The sequence below is a fragment of the Arvicanthis niloticus genome, chromosome 30 (genome assembly GCF_011762505.2).
Source record: "Arvicanthis niloticus isolate mArvNil1 chromosome 30, mArvNil1.pat.X, whole genome shotgun sequence".
In the NCBI taxonomy this organism is placed as follows: Eukaryota; Metazoa; Chordata; class Mammalia; order Rodentia; family Muridae; genus Arvicanthis; species Arvicanthis niloticus.
In genome coordinates this window covers 15106272-15124609 of record NC_133438.1, presented here as the reverse complement: position 1 = coordinate 15124609, position 18338 = coordinate 15106272, and the positions used below count along the sequence as shown (strand labels likewise).

The 18338-nt window shown below is 41.1% G+C and overlaps 1 protein-coding gene across 5 annotated transcripts in view; it reads left to right on the top strand.

Annotated features, from left to right (window-relative positions):
* Positions 1-18338, top strand: part of Mtcl3 (MTCL family member 3) — a 53278-nt gene that overhangs the window by 991 nt on the left and 33949 nt on the right. For 3 of the 5 annotated variants that reach the window (XM_076927951.1, XM_076927953.1, XM_076927949.1), the window contains exons 2-5: positions 1018-1097; positions 1583-2760; positions 3229-3453; positions 5247-5405. In XM_076927951.1, coding sequence (XP_076784066.1) covers positions 1663-2760; positions 3229-3453; positions 5247-5405 — 1482 coding nt within the window. In that variant the 5' untranslated portion in view covers positions 1018-1097; positions 1583-1662. The remainder of the gene's footprint in view (positions 1-1017; positions 1098-1582; positions 2761-3228; positions 3454-5246; positions 5406-18338) is intronic. The other 2 variants (XM_076927952.1, XM_076927950.1) reach the window with 1 other exon arrangement.

The following is an 18338-nucleotide window of genomic DNA, read 5'->3' as shown; positions in this document are numbered from 1 at the left end:
TCATCGTTTATCTTTGTATTACAAAGGGAGTTGAAAAGAGATTACAGAGGCAGAAGGGAAGGTAGAGAAGATTTTGGGTACCCTTCCTTTATGAAAGGACAAATAATTACATCCTCAATTAAGATACAACAGACAGTAAGAGTAATAATGTAACACACCGGGAAGTCATCTCTCCTAAAAAGTATGCGTGTATAAGAGAACATTGTGCTTAGTCTTCTTGGTCTTCTGTGCTGTAAGTGAGGTTCTCTCGGAATGGGGCCAAATGAACTAGCTGTCTGAACCACTAGTAAGGGAAAATCCACAGGCTTTTCTTTAGTTTTAAGTGGTATGTTTATTTTGGAAATATAACACAATGTATCTTCCCATAAAGGAAGACCTTTTGGTTTCACGGTGTTCCATGGTTCCGTTTCAGAGTTTGGCTCCATAGGAATGAGTGATCATTTTAACATTTTTGCATTTAAATTTTTATTTTATGTGTATGTGTGTTTTGCCTGCATGCATATTTGTGCACACATATGGACCTGGTGCCCTGGGATGACAAAAGAGGGTGTCAGGTTCCCTGGAACTGCAGTTACAGAGAGCTATGAGATGTCACTTCTGTGCTTGGAGCAGAGCCTGTGTCCTCTGGAAAGAGCAGCCAATGCTATTAACCACTCTACTATTTCTTTAGGTCCACGAGTGGGCATTTTAAAGCTTCCACTCAGTCTATTATATACTATCTAAAAAGGTGCTTCAGAATAAAACTGGTTTTTTTTTTACCTTGTACTTGTAACTTAGTCCTCCATAAGTGTGGATAAAGAAGAAGCAAGTACAGACAAATTCATCACTAAAAACTTCACAGCCTGTAAAGAAAGCTGTTCATAAAATTTTCCAACAAGTATCTTTAAGCTACTAAGATAATCTCTTTGGGTTGCCAATGACAGAATCTTATAACTAATTCTTAGTGTCAGCTTTTTCTTGTGGCTGGGATTGATCTATATTCATTCTTTATATTTTCTTTTGTTTTCCATTCTAAAGGAAGTTAGCTAAAATTCTCTAAAGACGACATTAAGAGCTGGAGCTGAACAAGAGAAGTGTCATTGTGTCATTTATTCACGGTAAATTGTCTCTAGGATCTTACATTGTAACCTTGTTTCTTTAATTGACAACTGGGAATGCTAATTAAATAACATCCCCCCCCCACACACACACTAAACAAGGTTTAAAATACAGATTTTATGTCGAAGGAAGTCGTTTAAAAACTATAATATCTAAACACTCCCCTCCCTTCATATCCTTCACTTTTCATTTCTTTCTGAACCCATGTCTCACCTTTCCTGGTACAGGCTACCTAGAGAATGCAAGTTTTAGCTGCCTTAGGATCCATTTGGTTGAGGTAGAGTAAGATGGAGAGAGACAGCACCATTTTGGGCACGGTGATAACTAACATCCCTGAATCTTTTTACCTAGTCAAAGCTTCCATCAAACGTTTGGTTTCCGAATCTGATAATTCTCTCTAGCTTCTCTTGTACAGCACATTAACCTCTGGCTCTGCAACAGTGTAAACATACTATATATTTTTCTTCTTTTATTTCCATCCCAGCTGACACAGGAAGGAGAGAAGAGGATGATCTAGACATGGACGCTTCCAAGTGGCATCCAGTAGGTTCTTTCTAGACTGCCATGAGTCAGCCACAGTCCGGGGGCGCTGCCCCAGCCGCAACCTCAGCTTCTGCCGCCGCCGCAGCCACGGAGGCACGCATGCACCCGGAGGGTAGCAGCAGAAAGCAGCAGCGAGCTCAGTCACCAGCTAGGCCTAGGGACAATTCTCTCCGACAGGCCGCCGGGGCCACGCGGTCCCCGCTTGGGGTCGGTCCCAAACTCAATTCTGTTCGGCAGCAGCAGCTGCTGCAGCAGCAACAGCAGGGTAACAAGATAACCAGTCGGGGCGCCTCGGGGGCCGGCTCTAGAGGTTACGGAGGCGGGGCGGAGAAGGCCGCGCCCGCGGTACCCAAAGGGGCTGCTCTCGGAGCTGTCCAGCCCGCGCCTGGTGCTGAAGGGTCCCCCGCGGCGATCCTGGCCTCTGTGAGCTGCAGGAGGTCCGGACCGCCGGAGGAGCCACCCCGGGAGATAGAATCGGGGCCCTCGAAAGTCGGGGAACCCCCTCCGCTAGGGGGAGGAGGAGGGGGCGGGGAAGGAGGAGGAGCCGGTGGTGGCCAGGGGGACCGGGAGGGGGGCGCTCCGCAGCCGCCGCCGCCGCCCAGGGGTTGGCGAGGGAGAGGCGTCCGTGCATCTCAGAGGGGTAGCAGCAGCGGGGAGGGAGTCTCCCCTTTGCCACCCACCGCTGCTACGAGCAGAAACCCCGGGCCAGGCAGCAGAAACTCCGGTAGCGGTGGCACAGGGGGCAGCAGCGGCGGTGGAGGGAGCTACTGGAAGGAGGGATGTCTGCAGTCTGAGCTCATCCAGTTCCACCTCAAGAAGGAGCGGGCGGCAGCGGCGGCGGCCGCGGCTCAGATGCACACTAAAAACGGCGGCGGCGGTAGCCGCAGTTCCCCGGTGGCAGGCGCTCCTGCCATCTGTGAGCCCCTTGTGGTTCCCTCCTCCTCTTCAATGGCGGCTGCAGCCGAGGGCCCCCAGCAGAGCGCAGAGGGCAGCGGCAATGGCGGGGCCATGCAGGCGGCTGCTCCCCCTTCATCCCAGCCGCACTCGCAGCAGCTCCAAGAGCAGGAAGACATGCAGGAGGAGATGGAGAAGCTGCGGGAAGAGAATGAGACTCTCAAGGTGAGAAAGAGAGGGGGTGGGACCCGAATGGGGGAGGGGAAGTGCGGGGCCTCCGATGATTAGGGCGTGTCCCGGCAGGGTTGGAAGGCTGCTAACCTTTGAGGACCACGCGAAGGGAGGGAAACTAGGAAGATGGGGGCCGGGGGTGGTCCATGGCCTGCTCCTAATTTGAGACGGAACTAATATTACTACTGTTATATTTAAAACCAAATCTAGGCTTTCGTTTACCCAATTATCATGATTTGCCCCACTTTCTCCCAGGCAGGGAGAGCTAGAGTAATAAAACGAAAGGCAGGCCTAAACTAGGCCCGGTTTTACGTATTTTGCTTTCAGCCCCCTGTCAGTCCTGTCTTGTGCAGAGGGAGGCAATAAAACTAGGATTTGGAAGTAGGGATGGGACGTACATGGTGCGAATCTGAGGTACTAGTGGCAAGACTGGTTGTGACCCATGGCCTGTCACTGTCTCAGAACGAAATCGACGAGCTGAGGACCGAGATGGACGAGATGAGGGATACTTTCTTCGAGGAGGATGCCTGTCAACTGCAGGAAATGCGCCATGAGTTGGAGAGAGCTAACAAAAACTGCCGGATTCTGCAGTACCGCCTCCGCAAAGCCGAGCGCAAAAGGCTCCGCTACGCGCAGACCGGGGAAATTGATGGCGAGCTGTTGCGCAGCCTGGAGCAAGATCTCAAGGTCTGCCACGGGGTGGGGTGGGGGAGGGCCAAGGCCAGGGCCAGGGCGCGCTAGGGTCAATGGGTGGAGACTTTGGAAGGCTCTTTGCATTAAAAGGGCCTCACTGAAGGATGGCTAAGGGTGTTAGTTTCCAAGCGTTCAGCATAAGATGCTAGCATCTGGGAAGGGAAGGAAATACTCAGTTTAGTGGGGGTAGGGGAGATGTCTTTTGGGAGTAACTCTTCCCGAAGTAATTAGGGGCGCCTCCCTTCTGGGCTGAAACAAGGCCATGGTAAAGCAGACTCTACAGGGCCTGGACTCCAGTGATCTAGCGTCCAGTGATGTACTTCCGGTAAAGGCCAGGTGGAACCAGGCATTCAAGAGTAGCAGTGTGGATTACTGTGGAGCACTGACATCCGGAATAGGAACAGCACTGAAAAAATAGTTAAGGTCTGTTTTCTCAGCTTTTGCCCAGGACTCTTTTCCCATCAGCACTCACCACTTCTGCAACTCCCCGAAAAGTAGCCTGTCTAAATAGCAAACCATTTGAAGAAAGAGAGTGAATCAGAAAACATCTTGTTTTCAAATGAAGTTGCCTATTCAGAACGGGTCCCAGAGGACAGGCTACCAGACAGCTCAGAGCTTGCAGTAGACTCTTTCATGGGGTGCTCTCTCTTCAATTTGGAAACAGGCAGATTTATTCACAAGGCAAACTAGACATTGACAACAAAATATACTTTTAACTGCATTAACTTCATCGATATGCAGGTCTTGGCAAACATCTTACGGAAGTCCTTGCTCCATTCTTCTGGTTTGCTTTGGAATACATCATAACTCACCGGAATCTATAGCATTGTTACATATAATATTGATTGATTTCGAGGAACAATTTTGTGAGGTAGAGATTATAAATGGAACTACTTTTCGGTGCACAAATGGCACTTTTTAAAAAATGAGTATTGGTATTTTCCATGTCTGCACCCCACATGAGTGCCTGGTGCCCTTGGAAGCCAGAAAAGGCCATAGCATCTGAAAATTGAACAGAAAACCCTTTAGAAAAGCATTCAGTGCTCTTAACCACTTAGGTACCTCTCCAACCCCAACCAACAGCACCTTTTACATAAGTTCTATGCATGTACCCGGGCCTTGTAACAAGCTCAGCAATAGCCAAGTTCCCTCCATCCAACCTAAACCACTACTGATTGTGTCCTAAGCCTCTAATACTAGGTGCTCAGCATACCTGCAAAGCCCTATAATTGTCAAGGAAATTTCAAAAGTTGGGGTAAAAATACGTACTCGTGAAACATAAAGGAATCTCAAAAACTAGAATATTTCTAAACCTAAGTACTTGGAACTTGCTAGAGTTATAAGGAAAAGACAAAGACCAACTACCCAGAAGTTAAAACTGTCTTTCTACATTTCTCAGAGGGAACCATAGTGGGAGCATATAGCTCACGCTGTTACTGTAAAATAAAGCAGATATCTTGAGTCTATCTATAGCTAAACATGAAAGGAAACACATGTGACTCTGATGTAGTAAAATTAAGAAATGAAGTCAACCAAGATCATCTGACTACCTGTTTATCGTAGAGCCTTGAACATCTTCCTCAATACGTCCCCCCTCTATAAAGCAGGTATAGCAGTAGCATCTATCCCATGGGAGTGCTGTGAGGATCAAGTGATTGCTACATATGAATGTCTTATAGATGAGGCATTTGGAAAACTGTCACTTGGGAAGTTCTCTGGAAATACCAGCCCTTGATGCCTTCAATATGGATGAGTAATATTTTGTTTCTACAAACACATCATCTTAGGTTGCAAAGGATGTATCGGTGAGACTTCACCATGAATTGGAAAACGTGGAGGAGAAAAGGACAACAACCGAAGATGAGAATGAGAAACTGAGGCAGCAGCTGATCGAAGTTGAAATTGCAAAGCAAGCCCTACAGAACGAACTGGAGAAAATGAAGGAGGTTAGTATCTGGCTGTTTGCTGGTTAACTGTGTCAGTTCTGCTCTTTAGAACAGACTCTCAGGATGAACATCACTGACAAAGTTATCCTTTCCTGATTCAACTTGTCATCCCACTCACTACAGTGAGGGATAGAAGATTTCACACTAACAAGTGAATAGCAAAGAAAATTCTCTCACCTGAACTTTTAGTTTAGCTTACTGTGTGCTACAAGCAGCTGTAAGCTGCTTGTGTTGTTGGAATGTGTGGGAATTAAATACACTATTACACACAGACACACATGATATAAAGATAAGGGTTATGTGATGATTTTGTTAGCTGAGGGGAACAGTTTTGTGAGATTATCGCTGTGTTCCTAGAACAATAAAGTCTGGAATGAGCAGGGATGTAATGGCCTTTCAGTCTACTCCAACCATTAGTTGGGTTTGTCTATAACAAAGTTTCCCAAATTGTTTAATGTTCATAATACTATCCTGAAGCTCTTCCCTGGCAGCCAATTCAGTTTTATTAGAGTTCTGGTGAAAGGGTTTCTTTGTTTTCAGTTGGAACCTACACAAATGTACTTCAAAGTGATTTATCTTGGTTCTGTCTTTTAGGGTGGGAGATTTAATGTTCTCTTTTTCATGTTAGCTCTGTGAATGCCCCAGCTTTATTTACCATCCGTCTCGTGAGAGAATAATGATATAGAAATAAACAGAGATGAGAAAAACAAAAAACAAAAAAAAAAAACTATCAATAAGTAATTAGAGTCATGATAAACAGATTCGCTGACCTAAAATTATTTTTATACTACTTGAGTTATCGGCAGTATAATATGAAAATTATTAGTGAAAAATCAGCAAAAGCGGAAATGGACTACTTGGATATATAGAATTCCAAAGAAAATCTTAGTCTTTGAATGTATTGAATATTGAACCACTCATATCTGCCATTCACAGTAAAAATATCAGCAGCGTGGTTATGAATCTGTAAATGTAGGACTCTGGAATATTATGCTAGTGAAGCAAACTATTCTTTGTGTTCTTTGTACCCACTTACTCTTAGGTTACCTTAACTTTAAACACCTTTTCATTTAAAAAAATATTTCATTCATTAAATAATTTTTTGAAATAGAGTCTCTTTGTGTAGGTCTGAAACTTTCTACACAATCTAGGCTGGCCTCAGGCTTGAGGTATTTCTTCTGTCTCTGCCTCCCAAGCCTGAGATTGCAGATATGTACCACCTACACATGACCTTACGCATCTTTTTAACATGGCAGTATAAGGAAAGTACTATTGTTGCTACATGCTTCTTGGCCACTAATCCAAGATGCCTCTGTGTTACAGTAGAAAAATACAGAGATTGAGAATCATGTAATATGCTTTCATCAGTAACTAGTGGGGTGACCTTTAAAGGTCTCTAACTTCTATTTTTCTCTACTTATTCTAAACTGTAAAGACTGCTTCAAATGTCTTCTCCTATGACATATTTTCTCTGCTTCAGTGTCTCCTCCTATGATGTATTTTATCATGCAGTCCAAGGCATTGCCACTTAAAGAAAAGCACATATCCTTATTCCCTGAAGTTATAAAGTCAAATATGAAATATTTGCATACATGAGATAGTTGCATATGAAACGTATACATACATGCATGAGTATTGTCTTAAGCAATAATGACAATCTTCGTAAAGAGTTTCAAAATTTTATTTTGTTTCTGGGGAAGGAGAGAATGAAGTAGGTAAATGGTTTAATTTTCAAGCATTGCATTCATAAAATACCTGCTATTTTACTTTCTCACTATCCTGGAGACCAAAGGTGCAAGAGCGAGGTTTCAGTAGGATTGGTGCCTTCTAAGGGTCATGAGGGAAGGATCTGGTCTAAGCCTCCCTCCTTAGCTTGTTGATAATCCACTTCATGCCCCCATGGCAGGCTCCCTACCAAGAAGGTAGCTAACAGGGTCTGTATGCATACCCAACCTCACTCACTAGAGCTCTTTCTCTCTCTTCCCCACCTCCCACCTCGCGCCACCCTGCCTGAGTGCGTGTGTTTGTGTGTGTGTGTGTGTGTGTGTGTGTGTGTGTGTGTGTATACATTGTATAGATATTTACGGAAGTCAGAGGTCAACCTCAGATGGAATTTTTCATTTCTTAGAATCTGTTTACCTTGTTTGTTGAGACAGTCTTTCTCACTGGCATCTATGACTCAAAGACTAAGCTAGGCTGGCTAGCCATGAAGCTCCAGGAATCCATATCATTTTACTGCCTCAGGGCAAGGTTTACAGACAAGCAGCACCACACTCAGGTTCACAATGTGATGCTAAGAATGTAACTCAGGTACTCCGGTTTGCAAGGCAATCAATCATCTTACTGTCTAACGTATTTCTCCACCATCCAATACTTCCTATTAATAAGCACACAAGTCATATTAGGCTAAAGTCTACACGAATTGCTTTACTTTCAATTGATTACCCTTGCAAAAGAATATATCCAAATAATTTTCTCTAACCTAGCAATCATCTTGTAACTGGGAATTAAGATTTTAACATTCATTTGAGGAAGAAGGTAAAGAAAGATCACCTTAGTGTGGGCAAGTGAGAGTCCAGTGTCGTGCTCATGAGGCCTCTTTCTGTTTATGTGTGATTTTTTTTTTTTTTTTTGATTGGGGGGAGCCTGCCTGGTCATTGTCTACACCATCAAAAACATTCAAGTAAAAACAAACCTTACTTGTTTGCCAGGGATAAACGAGAAATACCATGTAATTTGGTGTCATGTGAATATTTCTCAAGAGGATATTCTGAAACTTGTGTTTAAGAATGACTTATGTTGAGGAATTTGGAGATGGCTCAGTACATGAAATATTCACTGGGAAAGCATGAAGTCATGAGTTCAGATCCCCAACACTCCCGTGAAGCCAAGCAGGCCATGATATTCATCATGCATCAGTAACTCCAGTGCTGGGATTGGGGAGGCAGGCAAAGACAGGCAGATGCTGGGGCCTCAATGGGCAGTAAGCCTAGATGATACGGGGAGATCCAGGTCCAGGAAGAGGCCATGTCCCCCAATAGAAGGTGGAAAGAAATAAAGGAAGATACCGAACACTAACTTTCAATCTCCATTTGCCCCCATGCAAACACATACACAAGTGCACACAAAAGAGTGGTATAAGGGTTTTCTGATTTTCATCCCGTGACCTGAAAAGAGGAAAATGCTCATGGATCCATCCCCTAGCCAGACAGATAGGCCATCCTGAATCCTAAAATAAAAAAAGTCACTTCCCCATGATGCTTGCTTTCCCAAAGACTCTGGCACTCAATTAGGAAAATGTGGGTACAGTACCAGACAGTGGAGGCCTGAAAGATAATCCATATTCATGAAAAAATAAGGAGACCTCAAACTCAGTCTCTGATTCAATGCGGTAGTCATGAAGTCTAGAGAATTTAGCAGAATTTCTGCAAGATATCAGCTTTCTTTATTATGTGTGGGGTCCATATATTTATGTTCATGTGCATGCAGGTGCATTCACCTACGTGTGTGTGTGTGTGTGTGTGTGTGTGTGTGTGTAGGTCATAGGTCAACATCAGGTATTTCCCTTTCTTGGTCTCTAGCTCAAATTTTGAATGAGTGTCTCTCACTGAATCTGGATGGAGCTCACTGTTTTGGCCAGGCTGTCAGAGGCAGGAGGTCTTATGGTCTCTGTAGTTCCTCCCACAAATGCTGTGATTGCAGTTGTTTGTTGTCGCGCTTGACTTTTATGTAGCTGCTGGAGATTTGAAATCAGGGTCTTATGCTTGTTCAGCAGACACTTAGGTCACTAACAATCTCCCCAGCCCAGGACATTAGCTCTTAAAAATACCATTTTAGTAAGAAAAATAATACTAGAAAATGTATGTCGGGAGGAGGGAAGAAAAGTTGAAGTTAGAGAAAGACACATATGACATATGGAGATGTAGAAAATACTAAATATAATAAGGAAAAATGAAAAATAACCAGGCAGGCATAACCATCTGCCCCAGGCTGACTTCAGAGTGTCAGGAAAGCACCTGTAAGAAACTTGGTTTAAAAGTCAGAAATATCTTATTCAAATAAAGAATTCAAATTTGGGATGATGTTTTTATTGTTAAAACTGAGCTCCAGGCTGGTAAGGTGCCTTAGGAAATAAAGGCACTTGCTTCCAAGCCTGAGACAATCTGAATTTGAGTCCCAGAACTCACATCTTAAAAGGAGAGGACCAACTCCCTAAAATTGGCCCCTGAGTTCCATTTGTGGTCTGTGACTTCCACCAAAAATAAATAGGTAGATAGATAGATAGATAGATAGATAGATAGATAGATAGATAGATAGATAGATAGATACATACATACATACATACATTCATAGATAGATAGATAGATAGATAGATAGATAGATAGATAGATAGATACATGGATAGATAGATAGATAGATAGATAGATAGATAGATAGATAGATAGATACATACATACATACATACATACATACATACATACATGGATATATATATATATATATATATATATATATATATATATATACATAGATAGATAGATAGATAGATAGATAGATACATACATACATACATACATACATACATACATACATACATGAATGGATGGATAGGTAGGTAGGTAGATACATAGATAGATAGATAGATAGATAGATAGATAGATAGATAGGCAGATAGATAGAAACAGTGCTCCTAAGACCAATAAACCATCTGCTAGAGTTTGGAGCCACTTTCTAAAACTTTAACTAGCTTCAAGGGTATTGACCAATTCTCTCAGAACTGGTGGCTGCACACCATCCTGTGCACCTGCGAATATCCATCTGCTTCTTGTCTCCCTCTGAGAGGTTGGAGTGGACACTTGGGAGTAAGAATTGAGTAGAAGCAGGATGAGGGTAATTGGTTTAGGCTCTTGCAATTTGTTCCTTATATTGAAACTGCTGATATTCTGTCAACTGTAAACAAGAGGGACCTCTTAAAATCTGCCTTCGAACCTTAATAGCATTCTTGTCCCCATTATGAAACATTGGTTTTCCTGTAGCCGTGTCTTCCTCCTGGAGTACAATGCGTTTACCTTTTTATAACCCAGAGAAAGTGGCAGGCTGACTTCCAGCATCATGAAGGATCACAGCAATATAGAGTTCTCTGAAAGTTATTGCACACAAACAAGGAGCCCTTTGACTGTCACGATCGGTTTGTGCACACATAAGATAAAGCTAGGGTTTTGTAGGAGACTCTGTACATGTTCTCTGGGTTGGGTGAGTTTTTGTCCATGTGAGACCAGTTGCTTCCCTTCATGGAGCTTTCCTGCCGTTATTAGAGGTAGCATCATTTTTGGTACTTAAACGCTTCTTATGATTATAATGAGGGAGGATATCTTCCTAGGTCATTTTTAATGGCTACAGTTTGAAAGACAGTTCATAACAAAAGCCATTTAAAGAAGAACAAAAAAAATGAGCTGATGGTGCAAAGCGTTCACTGCATCTTTATATTTCAGAATCTCTAATTATCTTTGTTGTTTCTTCTCTCAGTCTTACATAAGAAAATATTTTTCTTAAAATCTTCCAGTTTTGGATCTAGAAGACTCTTAACTGTCTAGCTGCAGGAGCGTCATCTGCCTTGAGGACTTTTATTTTCTATATGTGTGGTTTATTTATCCTATTATAATGAGCGTTCATCCTGAAACACAAAAATAATTAACACTATAAATTTTAGCAGAAGCATCACTGTTCTTCTAACACATTGTGAAAATAGCCATATGTCTGATGATTTTAACACATTGGGCATTTTAATAGATAAGTTTATGCCCTATATGATTACAATTTTGTATGCACTTTCTTATATAAAATTAGGTTCTGCTATTAACTATAGCAGATTGGTTTTGGTAGGGCACACTTACCTAACTTATAAGGTGCAGAATTCTGACTAGTATCACTGACAGGATAGCCCATGATGGGGAATTCATCAACATGTGATTATTTTCTGCTTGTCCTGGAAAATGGGGGGGCTGCCGAAAGGGCTCATTGGTCCACAGCACTGGCTGCTTTTGAAGAGGACTTGGGTTTAGTTCCCAGCACCTACATAATGTCTCACAACTACGTGTAATTCCAGTTGCAAGGAGTTCAGTGTCCCTCTGACCTCCTCGGTCTTCTGCACACAGTGCACATATACACACTTACTCACACACACATATACATACATATACACATACCCATAAAATAAATACCTTTCATACTTAATGTTGTTGAAATGACCATTTTTAAACACACGAGTTCTTTTTCTAGTCACAGCTAATAGTTTATTGAAAAGCATAGAAGGGAATAATAAATTTAAAAAGGCTCTGCTGGGGAAGCTTTGGGAAGCCTGTCTTCCAAAAAGCTACTATTTATTGTCAATGACTTTTTTATTGCATTTTATTTGTTTTGTCCTCTTTCATGTATGCACATGCTCAAGTCATAGCACCCAGGCAGAGGTCAGAGGCCAACTTGTGGGCATTGATTTCCTTTCTACAATGTGGGTCCCAGTGATTGAACTTCTCTCCTCAGGTGTGGCAGTAGGTGCCTTTACCTGCTGAGTCATGTCCCACATTGTGAACAAATTCTCAAAACTATGTTCATTGAGGAATTATAAATTTTACTGGATCTTTTAAATTAAATTACCTATGTAGTAATATAAACTCAGAAAAAACTTTCAAACTTGATCTTAGGCAAGTGACTTCTTTTCCAGTTGTCAAGCAGAAGTAATGTTAGTTCTTAGATAAAGTAATAGTATATTATTTTGTGGTTACACTGAATATTTCAGTTATAGTTTATATTTATATCTACATTACATAATTTTTATATAAAAGTTATGACTATTGACATACAAATACAGGTCATCCCTAACCCCACACCCCCAAGCATACACACACAGTTGATCAGATCCCAGCTCCTTTTTTGGTTGGAATTTTAACCTTATATATGGGAAACAGTAAAGCTTTGCATAAGCACAAAGTTTATGAACTAATGACATGACTCAGTGGCAAAGCAGTTAGTCCTCATGCACAAGGTCTGTCTTAGTCAGGGGTTCGATTCCTGCACAAACATCATGACCAAGAAGCAAGTTGGGTAGGAAATGGTTTATTCAGCTTACACATGCACTTTGCTGTTCATCACCAAAGGAAGTCAGGACTGGAACTCAAGCAGCTCAGGAAGCAGGAGCTGATGCAGAGGCCATGGAGGGATGTTACTTACTGGCTTGCTTGCCCTGCCTTGCTCAGCTTGCTTTCTTATAGAACACAAGATGACTAGCCCAGGTATGGCACCACCCACAATGGGCCCTCCCCTACTCGATCACTAATTGAGAAAATGCCTTACAGCTGGATCTCATGGAGGACTTTCCTCAACTGAATCTTCGTTCTCTGTGATAACTCCAGCTTGTGTCAAGCTGATACACAAAATCAGTCAGTCCAAGGTCCAAACATCACAGGAAGAGAAGGAATAGGGAGGGAGGGAAGAGCAAGTGGAAGGGTAGAGAGGGAAGGGGAGGGAGAAGGAGAAGAAAGGGGAAGGAAGTGGAAGGGGAGGGGAGGGAAGAAGAAGAGAAGGAATGGGAGGGAAAAGGAATTTCACTTGATTCAGCGAACTCTTTGTGAGCACACCACCACTTTCCATCTAAAATTCCCATTGACCTGAATGTTTAAAAACATAATGGGTGGGCTGAAGATATGGGTCAGCACTTAAGAATACTGACTACTCTTCCAGAAGTCCTGAGTTCAATTCCCAGCAACCACATGGTGACTCCCAACCATCTGTAATGGAACCCAATGCCCTCTTTTGGTTTTTGGTGTGTCTGAAGACATATCTTCGCATACATAAAATAAATATATACACCTTTTTTTAAAAAATCAAGTTCAGAATCAAAAAGACTAGAGTTTGAAAAAAAAAAAAACAAAAACCCATAACAGGCCTCATCATGTAACAGCTGTGCTTGAAGTTCTGCCGAATTTGCTAATAAGATGTATTTATGAGCCCCGAGTCTCTACTTCAGACAAGTTGGACACAGTCTAAGAGCCCTGCGCTGTGCTTTGAATGACCCATCCCGGAGAGTGCAAGTCAGAAGTTATAGAAAAATCTTATTACGATAGCTAATATATAGTTAAAGGTTGTTTACAGCTCTGACTTCTACATCCAGCTTATTTTTTTTTATAAGTGAATTATAGATATCACAATAAAGCTAGTCAGCAATTGAAATAAAGGTTTAAAAGCAAAAGTTCAGGAAAGATGAAAGTAAGCACTGCCCAAAGGATGCATGCTGTGAGTTTGACAGCAATGGGAGAGGAAAGGTTGAAAAGAACTTGTTTCCAGCAATGGTCAGATTTGGAGGCAACACTGAGATGCTAAGAGCTGTTGATTATTGTACACAGCCAGTATGGATGGGTGAGCTTTCTAAACAATGCTTGCCTCTCCGCCACATGGCTACATGATCCTTAAATTAGGAACTAAAAGTTTTCAGAAAATAAAAATCAGGTATCTTCTTATGACTCACTAACTTGAGTGTGATTGATTAGGAAATGCTTATGTTATGGAGTCTGGAAACCGTATTTCTTACGACAAATACCTGAATTGTGTACAGCTAGATCTCTTTATTTACAAGTGCATAAGTTAAACGGAGTATTCTCAAAAGCCCTTATAAATGCCCCTTATAAAGGGCATCTGTATTCTCCTGTGAAGTACTGTGATGATGGGCAAAGTTGAATTTATTACTACTGAGTTACTTACGTTGTTGTGACAAAGCATCCACCAAAACCCAAATAAGGGAGGAGTGGTTTATTTTTGGCCTAGGGTTCTAGGGAACACAGTCTGTGATGGCAGCAGGAGCTCAGAGTGTCAGTTTGCAGCTCATCTATAATCGGAAAGAAGAGAGTATGGCTGTTTGTGTTCATCTTTCTCCTTTTAATTCAATCCAGGACCCCAGGTACCATCGTGAGAGTGTGTCTTCCCACCCCACCCTAATCTAGATAATCTCTCACAGATGTGTCTCAGGGCTTGCCTTCTAGAATCAAAAAGAATTGCTATCAAACTGGCAATTCTTTCCAGTTTCTCACCATTCTGATTTTCCTTGGGTTTGCATGTATGACAAACATAAACCTCATATAAAATGAGCCTCTATTAAGAATCTTGTCACCATCTATTGAATTCCAACTCTATAACTAAAACCTAAATACTATAGGTGGTGCCTTGAGATTTTGAGGCAATATTATGGTTCTGATAGGATGTTCCCCACAGGCTCTTGCCTGAATACGTCATCCTTGACTGACAGTGCTATTTAAGGAGAATCTGGAAATGTCAGAGCTTAAGTCTAGCAGGAAAATTAGGTGAGGGGGAATTTATTTTTCAGAGTGATGCATGGTTCCCAGCCGCCTCCTCCTCACATGCTACTCTCTGTGTGCATAAGACTAACAGCCTCCTGAACCACATTCTCCCACTTCCATGATGTTTCTCAAACATACTTGGCAAAGCATCCATGAATTGAGCACTCTGAAATCACAAGCTCCAATAAATCTTTCCTCTCTTGACCTGGTTCTTTTAGGTAGGTATTTTGTCACAGCAAATAACAGGCAATAATTAACAGTATTGTTCTCTTCTGGATCTTTACCATGGTCAGTCTTGGCACCAGAGAAATGCTTTTGTGTACTAGAATGGTCAGAATGTAACGTATTGTATATATTTAATCCTTTTATATATAGATAAAATGCATACAATTTTGACTTTAACAAACATGAATTACTGTTATACATACAGATATATGTATACATACATATATACATAAAATACATATTTACAAGGGCTATCAGATATTGACATCATGGAGATAGTCTATGCACTCAAGTTAATCCTTTTATGGAATAAAATAATTATGGGAATGACAGTGTTTAATGGATGACGCCTTGACCGCTAATTGGTATTCCAAATAATTTGATGTCTACGATTTCAGAAGATTTTTCGTAAGAACAGCCAGGTTAAGTTCTCTGAGATCAAGGTCCAGACTTGTTTTATTCTCTATAGATTTATCAACACCCAGTTGTGTAGCAGGCTATAGACAATCTTTACTTGTAATATGATAACCTGTATTTCATAGTTATTATTTCTTTTTGTTTGTTTGTTTTTGTTTGTTTTGGTTCTGTTGTTTCAAAACCATGGTTTGTATACCTCAGGCTGCCTTTGAACTCGCTATGTAGCTGAGGATGCCCTTGAACCTCTGATCCTCCTACTTCCAGTTCTTAAGTGCCAGAATTACAGACATGCACTGATCAGCCTGCTTATACTTAACTTTAACGTAGTTTTCACATGTTGTAGTGCAAATTCCCTCAGACTTGGTTGAGTTTATCTTCACTGTTTCCATAGCAACCAGAGGACAGCCTGACACAAACCTGATGAACAATAAGCAATTATGAATAACAGAAATTATAAAATTGCAATTAAGACGTATGTTTTGTAAACAGAACAAAACCAACCAACCAACCAACCAAAATAGTATCAGAACAGTGAACCAAAACAAAACTGTTTCTATGGAGCCTAATGCAATAATGACAGGATGAGAAGAGAGCTAGTGGACAAATGCAGCCTCGCCTGCTTGGCTCTCCTGCCCCACTGCTCTGCATGCTGAAGAGCAGAGTAAAGTGCCGCTCATCAACGTGCCAGAGCACAAGGTGTGCTAGGCTGTTCTGGGCGTTATTGGCTCCACAGCTAAAGTCTTAGTTCTCTAGCTTTAAGACGATATTTTCAGTATGCTGACACACAGATACCATACATATATAACCTGGGGCTAAAGAGGAGGGTGCTGAGAACATGAGCTCGATGCCATAGGAGCATCTTGTTAGCTGTCGAAGTCGGGATTCACTTGCTTCCTTGGTCCCTTAAATCCCAGGCTGCTTTGCAACCGATAATACACAGTTTCATTAAATATTGAGAAGTATTTTTTCTAAATTAAACATCCAATTGTTTTTGGCAATTTCTAGATTTGACTGCATCTTAAGAGATATACAAGTATTTATTTGATGTTTTAAAGAGATGTACAATTATTTATTTGATGCTTATAATAGATATATAATTATTTATTTGGCCTTTTAAAATATAATTCCATTTTTAAAAAATCCTATGGTCATTTAAACTGATCTTTATACAGATGGTAAATGACATTTGAAGATGACATTTGAAGATGTCATTAAGCTTCCCTCCTGACATTTTCCACTTCATACTTACATATTTCAGTTAATAGGGCCATTTATACTCAGCATTATTCAACTTAGAAGCACTTAAAATAAAAAAATTCAAAGTACCCTGCTCTCACCTGCTCAGTTGCTTCCAATGGTCCAGCCAGTTAATCATAAAGCAAACACCTCATAAAATTAGCTCTGTTACCTTTTCTTTTCTTCACAAAGTTTCTATCCCATTGGTTCAGAACCTTAAATCATAGCATAAATAATCATACAGCCTATTTGCATGGTATTGCATTGCTAAATATTGACAGTTTGTATGAAGGTATATCTTTCCTCTGCCTCCTTGCACATGCAAGTAAGATTTCAGACCATGATTCATTTATTTAAACTTAGGAAAGGTTCACCTGGAAGGTATTCTCTTCCAAAGACATAGCTGTTAGAGGTCCAGTTAAGTATAAATTAGAGTAATTATATTTTATAAGGACTCTATTGGTAGTTATCTTGTTCTATCTAATTCTACTGGTATTAACTGTAAGAATTTTGGGTTTTTTTGTAATATATATTTATATAATTTTCAGCTTTCTTAATTTATGAACTTAAAAATGAAGTGAGGAATTAAAAAGTCAGTTCATTCAGACCCTGAGACCATAGGTCAGACTTCAGTAATACAAAGAGGAGCCTAAGCTAAGCTATCTAGTGCTAAGTTCACTGTTAATAGTACATGGCTTCAGTTTCAAGCCATCTTTGCTTTCATATGCCATTATATAGCCATCTAAAAATCCAGTGTTACTACTCTATGACTTTCAGCCACAATCTCATACAACTGAACTGTAAACAGTATTTTTGCATTCGTTTTCCAGAAAATCTTAGAGACACTGTCTCTTCTGGGACGCTGACAAAGGTTATCATTAGTAAACATCATACAGGATTGGCATATTGAAATTATTGAACTAAAAATAATGGTTCTCTTGTTATTGATTCAAATTTTGTTTTTAGCTCTGGGACTGTGTTTGCAACGAGCAAATATGAGTTTAGTGATGAATACAGATTTAAGAGAATCAAGTAGGGCTTGCCAGGCATTTGGAGAAAACCAACACTATCTGGATACCATTGTCAGATAGATAGATAGATAGATAGATAGATAGATAGATAGATAGATAGATAGATGATTGATAGATATGAATGGATGGATGGATGGATAGATGATGGATGGATGGATGGATGGATGGATGGATGGATGGATGGATGGATGGATAGATGGATGGATGATGGATGGATGGATGGGTGGAAGATGGATGGATGGATGGATGAATGATGGATGGATGGAAGATGGCTGGATGGATGAATGGATGGATGGATGGATGGATGGATGGATGAATGGATGGATGGATGGATGGATGGATGATGGATGATGGTTGGATGGATGGATGGATGGATGATGGATGATGGATGGATGGATGGATGGATGGATGGATGGATGGATGGATAGATGATAGGGTGAGCAAGCTGTGGAAACAGCATTACAGATGCAGTGGCAGCTGATCTATGGAGTATGTATACCTGGTAGTATCTGTTGACTGTTGACTAAGAGGGACTTGGCGTCTACTTTTTATGTAGTGTTGAAAGGATGAAGACATGAGAAATATCCTGCCTCACATCACCTCCTACCTTCTTACTTCAGCATTCCTGTCAGTGACTTTGTTGGTTGAATCCAAGTTTGAGTGAGTGAGGCTGGGGA